The 7,286-nt window shown below is 39.7% G+C and overlaps 3 protein-coding genes across 4 annotated transcripts in view; 2 read left to right on the forward strand and 1 right to left on the reverse strand.

The window, feature by feature from the left end:
- LOC108861296 (succinate dehydrogenase subunit 6, mitochondrial) overlaps positions 1-4,661 on the reverse strand; it is a 40,887-nt gene extending 36,226 nt beyond the window's left edge. The window contains exons 1-3 of one of the 2 annotated variants that reach the window (XM_018635138.2): positions 4,396-4,661; positions 4,115-4,217; positions 3,589-3,928 (exon numbers count right to left, since the gene is read on the reverse strand). In XM_018635138.2, coding sequence (XP_018490640.1) covers positions 3,783-3,928; positions 4,115-4,217; positions 4,396-4,563 — 417 coding nt within the window. In that variant the 5' untranslated portion in view covers positions 4,564-4,661 and the 3' untranslated portion in view covers positions 3,589-3,782. Of the gene's footprint in view, positions 1-3,588; positions 3,929-4,114; positions 4,218-4,395 lie in introns of those variants that run through there. The other variant, XM_057005088.1, reaches the window with a different exon arrangement.
- On the forward strand, positions 916-3,707 carry LOC130509266 (cysteine desulfurase 1, chloroplastic-like). The gene is made up of 10 exons (XM_057005047.1): positions 916-1,154; positions 1,227-1,360; positions 1,451-1,610; positions 1,769-1,955; positions 2,057-2,202; positions 2,287-2,359; positions 2,477-2,540; positions 2,621-2,720; positions 2,952-3,110; positions 3,281-3,707. The coding sequence occupies exons 1-10, from the start codon at positions 957-959 to the stop codon at positions 3,449-3,451; spliced, it is 1,392 nt and encodes a 463-aa protein (XP_056861027.1). The 5' UTR covers positions 916-956; the 3' UTR covers positions 3,452-3,707.
- Positions 4,662-4,785: 124 nt separating the features above from the next.
- Positions 4,786-7,286, forward strand: LOC108861286 (protein STRICTOSIDINE SYNTHASE-LIKE 3). Its single transcript, XM_018635127.2, has 4 exons — positions 4,786-5,224; positions 5,919-6,194; positions 6,366-6,533; positions 6,762-7,286. The coding sequence occupies exons 1-4, from the start codon at positions 4,890-4,892 to the stop codon at positions 7,162-7,164; spliced, it is 1,182 nt and encodes a 393-aa protein (XP_018490629.1). The 5' UTR covers positions 4,786-4,889; the 3' UTR covers positions 7,165-7,286.

The following is a 7,286-nucleotide window of genomic DNA, read 5'->3' on the forward strand; positions in this document are numbered from 1 at the left end:
GACTCTCAAAGCTTTTCAGGAAAAAAACGTTTGTCGGGCTTTGTAGGCTGATGTGGATAAAGTAAACATTCTGATTGGTTGATTTAAAAATCTGACGTGGATAGCCTACCTTTGCTTGTTATTCTGCTTTTAATTATTGTTTGATTTATTTTCTTTTGGGTGCCAGAGACAAAAGGCAATAACTCTCTTATCCTGTTTATTTAAATGTATTTTATTTTGGGGGATTTGTAGCTGTTTCCACCTAAACAAAAAGACGTGCACCAATGTACTTTTGTGACCTGTGAGGAATGTCATGCCTTGTATCTGTCAAAATTATTGGAACGGCTATTAAATAGACGAACAACTAAAACGGTTTATGGTTTGTAGGCATTGGAAAAGCCATAAAGCAAATCATTATTGCAAGGGACCAAAAAGATAAAAAGCAATTAATTCAGAAAGTTAAAGTCTAGGAGAGGTAGAGGAGTGTTTGAGGGGGTAAAGAGACAAGGAGTATGGATCTTTATTTGTTCAAACTTTTCTTTGGGGTTTAGAGATTTCTTCTACTCGTAAGACTAGATTGATTTCAAGTCGTATGGACTTGAAACATAGACGTAAAGTATGTTACTCATCTTTTCTTGACTTCCAGCTCAATACTATAATATTGCAGACTTGCAGTTACACTCTGTATTGACTTTTTAGATTCAAGTCATATGACTCTTGAGGAAACATTACGCATTGCCAGAGTGAGATGCTTGTCATTTTTTTCTCATGCTTACCATCCACTAAACAGCATTATAATTCCAATTTCATTTTTTTTTCTCATTCCCCATGATCTTTCTTTTTTTCTTTTGCCGTCTTAACAAATCAAGGCCGTGCAAGGCCCAAACCGGCTCATGAGGGCCCAACAGGCCTTTCACTTTATACAGTAGAAACGGTGAACCTCCCACTCTTCCCTCCGTCGTCTTGCTCCAACCACCATGGAAGGTGTGGCTATGAAACTCCCGTCTTTCAAATCCCTAGCTCCCACCGCCATCTCCGTCGCCTCTACCTTCTCCATACGACGGAGCTTCTCCTTCGCTCGCCCCTCCTCTTCGCTATCCGCCACCATCACCGCCGATTCCGAACCCGTCTCTCTCGGCCATCGCGCTCGTAAAGACTTCCGAATTCTACACCAGGTGATCAACTCACTCTCTATTTGAAATCCGTATGGATTGCGATTACTGAAAAGCAAAATTGAGTTTTTTCAGGAAGTGAATGGGTCTAAGCTTGTGTACTTGGACAGTGCTGCGACTTCTCAGAAGCCTGCTGCTGTATTGGAAGCTTTGCAGAATTACTACGAGTTCTATAATTCAAACGTTCACAGAGGAATCCACTACTTAAGGTGGTACTTAGTTTTCACTGTTAACTAGGATTTTGATCATCTGATTGATTGATTGATTGATTGATAAAAGGTTGTTTTGAATGATTGTAGTGCCAAGGCTACAGATGAATTTGAACTGGCTAGGAAGAAAGTAGCTCGTTTCATCAATGCTTCCGATTGTAGAGAGATTGTTTTCACTAGGAATGCAACTGAAGCCATCAATCTTGTTGCTTATTCGTGGGGTCTTTCTAACCTCAAACCAGGAGACGAGGTGCGTGCCCATCTGCTGGAAGCCAATATAGTTAACTAGTTATTACTACTGTACACTGTTGCTGCACTTTTTTTTGTATGCATAAAGTCCTTTGTTTGCTTTCTCAAAGTTTCTTTTACTTATATCAAATGAGATTTTGAATGGTGCTAGCTTTTCAGGTTATACTTACAGTGGCTGAACATCATAGTTGCATTGTTCCTTGGCAAATTGTATCTCAAAAGACTGGAGCAGTTCTAAAGTTTGTGACTTTGAATGAAGATGAAGTCCCGGACATAGACATGTTGAGAGAGATGATTTCTGAAAAGACAAAACTCGTGGCTGTTCATCATGTATCAAATGTTCTTGGTAGACACCTTTTTTCGTGTTCTTATTATAATCAGTTCCGTGAAAGAAAACAGGGTTAGGGTAAAATTTTAACCTCTGTTTTTTTGTTTCCTTCTGTTTAGCATCTTCTCTTCCTGTTGAAGAGATTGTGGTCTGGGCACACGATGTTGGAGCGAAAGTTCTGGTGGATGCTTGTCAAAGTGTTCCCCACATGGTGGTTGATGTCCAGAAGCTAAACGCTGATTTCTTAGTTGCGTCTTCTCACAAGGTTGGAATTGTTTACTTTTCTTCTTGTGATACATAATAAGCCTTGTGTCAAGCTTATAGTTAAAAAGTGATATTCATGCTTCAGATGTGTGGACCTACAGGCATTGGGTTCTTATATGGTAAAAGTGATCTTCTACTTGCCATGCCTCCATTCTTAGGTAAGCTGTCTATTTGTATGTAATTCAATGGAAACAACGATCTTTTCTGATTAATCAAGGATGTTCCTGAATTGAATCCCAAACTTATTTTTCCTTTTGTTTCCATGATGTTTTTAGGTGGCGGAGAAATGATCTCAGATGTATTTCTTGATCATTCGACTTATGCAGAACCTCCATCCAGGTTTGGTTTCTACTTATGTTAGTTACTTATTTGTATATTTGCTGCAGTTTGTTGATAAGTAGAGTTCGATATTATACCAGATTTGAAGCTGGAACACCTGCAATTGGTGAAGCAATTGCCCTTGGAGCAGCATGTGATTACTTGTCAGATATTGGCATGCCGAAAATCCATGAATATGAGGTTTGATATGATTTTTCTACAACTTGACATCAACCAGTCACTGAACTATAGCCAGGCGCACTGATCTTTCTAGACTAGCTAAAAGATGTTTTGGATTCCACATTTACCACTGTAATTTATAATTTCTTATGTCGTCCAGGTAGAGGCTAACTATTTGTACGAGCTAAAAGATGTTTTGGATTCCACATTTACCTTTCCTAACTGTAATTTATAATTTCTTATGTCGTCCAGGTAGAGCTTGCTAACTATTTGTACGAGAAACTGTCTTCAGTGCCTGATGTTCGGATATACGGCCCAAGGCCTTCTGAAAGTGTTCGAAGGGCAGCTCTTTGTTCCTTCAATGTGGAGGGACTGCACCCAACTGATTTGGCAACCTTTCTTGATCAACAGGTATGTCAATAACTGTGCCATCATATACTGTTTTTCTCTTATCTTCAATGAATATTTATTCTCTGGATAAGAATTAGTACCTCGAGGAGGATAAGGGCACACTAACTTCTCCCTTTCATTAGAATATCCATTGTAGGATGAAAACTATAAGAAACTATTGTATGTTGCAGCATGGAGTTGCGATAAGGTCAGGACACCACTGCGCGCAGCCACTACACCGGTATCTTGGAGTGAATGCAAGTGCACGCGCCAGCCTTTACTTTTACAACACAAAGGAAGACGTTGACTCCTTCATCGTTGCACTTGCAGACACTGTGAGCTTCTTCAATTCTTTCAAATAGAGTGGAGTACACCTTACCCCTGGATCTCGCAGCTTGTTGTATGCTATATATATGCTTCAAAGGCTAATTATTTACTTATCATCTTCAAGTCCCAATATTTTGAGACCATTTCATTATTGGGTTTCTTTCAAATTCGGTTCCACAAAAAAACACTCTCCATGTGAGGACATGTATTATTGAGACAAGAAAAACAAACATGTTCAACGAGTGATAACATAATAAAAAAGGTCTGGAAATGGATTTAACTTTTATCACATTTCAAGCTGATTGCAATATAGATACTTCGATGGAAAAAGTAGCAACAGTCTTTGTTATTTTGGATTCAAGACCTTCATTGAGATTTGCGCTCCCACCATTCCATGAACTTAACTTGAGCCGCCATTGTGTCCAGCTTATAGAGTTGCAAGGTGTGGTTCGCAACTTCCTGCCCAAAGGTCCAACCAAAAACACCTCCTCCTAAGAAGGACAATGCAGCACCTGTCGCCGCACCAACAGCAGTATTAGAGAGGTGTCGGAACTTACCAATAGAAATACAAAAATACAATTCAAAAAAGCGTATTTGGCAACATGCAAGCCGCTGCATAGCGCTCTATCAATATTTGTTGAAATTATCATTTCTATCATAGATTGAATGGTTAGTCATAGAGAGAAAACGTGTTTTACCATGCGGACTCCTAGAATATTTCCAGGCAAAAGCGGCAGTAGATAGAGCTCCGAGTGCAGCTCCGGCAACACCAAAAGTCGCAGCTTCCCTAGCTGTTTTCAGCTGAAATTGAATGTTACATAATGTTAGCCTATATATATATATGCGTATGGGCCTAACAAACAGAAGCTCTACACGAACAGGAGAAGCAATCAATCAGAGGAGATGTACGAGAATAGCTAGTTACATAGATAATGGATCAAATAACAAATCAACCAGAGAGAGAAAGAGAGGTATTTACGGTGGGTCCATGAACGGGATCGGAAGCTATGAACTCCTCAACGTCGGAGGAAGACCAAGAAGGAAGAGGCGTGTCGCGTTTGGTGAACCTCGTGTAATTCTCCAGGAACGACAACCTCTCCTCCCAGAACCCCTTGAATCCCTCCGCAAACGACCTCGATTCTCCCATCTACGATTAATGATTCTTCGCACTTCTCTTTTTTTCTCTTCTTTCCTCAGATCGAAAAAATCGATATCACCAGACACAACACAAACAAATGTTTTCCCTCACTACTCCTCTACGCCGCTCTCACATATCGTTTCAGTAAACTAACTAATAAAACCTCGCCACGTGTCGGTTACTATTTAACCTATTCCATTTAATTTCTTTTTATCATTGAATTGAAAATGTTGAAAATTTTCAACTACTCCCTCTCCGATCATCATCATCAACATCAACTTCCCCAACCATAAAATCTCATCCCCTTCCGTCACAAACTCCAACCCCCATTGAATATGGCGACCACTGTCTTCTCCAAACTCTCGAAGATCTTCTTCCTCTTCGCCGTCTACTGCGCTCTCGACCCCTTCAAACACAGCTCCATCTCCAAGTACCCTGACTTCCAGACTCACAAGATCGACATGCCGCCGCTCTCGTCTCTCCCCAAGGAGAGAGACCACGAGAACCTTCTCCAGAACTCCGAGATCAGATTCTCGAACGAGGTTCAGGGTCCGGAGAGCATTGCTTTCGATCCGCTCGGTCGTGGTCCCTACACCGGCGTCGCCGACGGTCGTATCCTCTTTTGGGATGGTACTCGATGGAACGATTTTGCTTATACGTCGAACAATCGGTGAGTCTGTTAGTTCAATTGGAATCCAGTTTTGTGATAATTTGCTAGTAGGCATAGACATTTTGAGTATAGAATCGGGTATTTTGGATTATCTGGTCATTCAGATAGGGTGTTAAAAGATGCATATAGGAACCAGCAAATTTTAGGTTCGGATCGGTTCAGCTAGTTTTTAGGAGCCGTCTAAAACTCTGGTTCTAGTTCTGTTCCAGTTTTGTTTGGTTAGTTCGGGTAATTCAAGTAAAATATCAGGTATTTCTAATATAATACCTAATGATTTAGTATGATTTGGATAAAAATCTCGGATAATTAAAATTATTTTGGATATTTTAGTTAAAAATATCTAGATAATTTTGGATGATTTCGGATAGTTTGGATATTTATTAAAAGTTTTTTCAAATATTTTTTGAATATTTTTAATATATTTTTAAATCACATATACACATATATATATATATATATTTGATTATGTTATATGTATATATAATTAAATAATTATGTATTCAGTTACCAGCTGGGTTTTAGTTCAGTTCAGTTATTTTGGATATATTAGAAATATAAGAACTATCCAGGAATATTTGAGAGTTTCAGTCCAGTTCCAAATTTTCTGTTTTTTTGGTTCGGCTTAGTTTTCTTTTGTCCAGGCCTATTTACTACTAAGGTGTGTTTGAAATACTGTGATGTTATGTATGTTTAGGTCAGAACTGTGTGATACAAAGTCTTCACTGTTGGCTTACTTAAAGAATGAACATATCTGTGGACGGCCTTTGGGTCTTCGGTTCCACAAGAGAACTGGGGAGTTGTACATCGCGGATGCGTATTTTGGGATAATGAAGGTCGGTCCTGAAGGAGGTTTGGCTACTTCTCTTACAACTGAGGCGGATGGAGTGCCTTTGAGATTTACTAATGATCTTGACGTTGATGAAGAAGGGAATGTCTACTTTACAGACAGCAGCTCTGTTTTCCAGCGAAGGTATGTAAAAAGGTTCTATGACTTTGAACTGTGTTTCCTGTGTCTTGTTGAATAAAACTTGACCTTCAGTGAAGCTTGTGAACTGTGTTAACCAACTGTGCGTCTTAGTGTTGTTGTGACTGCGCTTCTAAACGTTCCTGATTATTGTTTGTTTTAAACCCATTTTTTCAGGAACTTCATGCACTTGATTGTCTCCGGGGAAGACACCGGGAGAGTGTTGAAATACAATCCAGAAACAAAGGAGACTACTACTCTCTTGAGAAATCTCCAGTTCCCTAATGGCTTATCACTTGGCAAAGACGGCTCCTTTTTCATTTTCTGTGAAGGATCAATTGGAAGGTGAGTCCTTCATCTTAATCCCTCACTGTCTCCATCTTAGCCAACAAGTACCATCTTTTCATTCTCATTCTTCCACATCATTGTGTGTTATACATACATTGGCATAACTTCTGCTATCTGTACTTATATCTGAAGCTAAATGGAAGGATTGTGATGATAGTTTTCATGTTGTATCCACCCTGGTCCAGTGATGAGTTTCATGTTGACCTCTTTTTTTTTGTCACTCAGATTACGGAAATACTGGTTGAAAGGGGAAAAAGCAGGAACATCAGAAGTGGTAGCTCTATTGCATGGGTTCCCTGACAACATCCGCACAAACAAAGACGGAGATTTCTGGGTGGCGGTCCACTGTCACCGCAACATATTCACACACGTGATGGCGCATCATCCAAACGTGAGGAAGTTGTTCCTGAAGCTGCCAATAACAGTGAAGTTCCAGTACTTGCTTCAGGTAGGTGGTTGGCCTCATGCTGTTGCCGTGAAGTACAGTGAAGAAGGGAAAGTGCTGAAAGTGTTGGAGGACAAGCAAGGGAAAGTGGTGAAGGCGGTGAGTGAAGTGGAGGAGAAAGATGGGAAGCTTTGGATGGGAAGTGTGTTGATGTCTTTCATTGCAGTATATGACTTGCCTTAGTTTAAAAAAAAAATAACTTTTGCAGATTTATTGTAGTTGCCACGGGATTGCAACATTTCTTTATCGAACTCTGTTTTTGATGCAAACAATAAATAATTATATTATATAGTCTTTTGATGTAA

Source organism: Raphanus sativus, chromosome 1 (assembly GCF_000801105.2).
Source record: "Raphanus sativus cultivar WK10039 chromosome 1, ASM80110v3, whole genome shotgun sequence".
Lineage (NCBI taxonomy): Eukaryota > Viridiplantae > Streptophyta > Magnoliopsida > Brassicales > Brassicaceae > Raphanus > Raphanus sativus.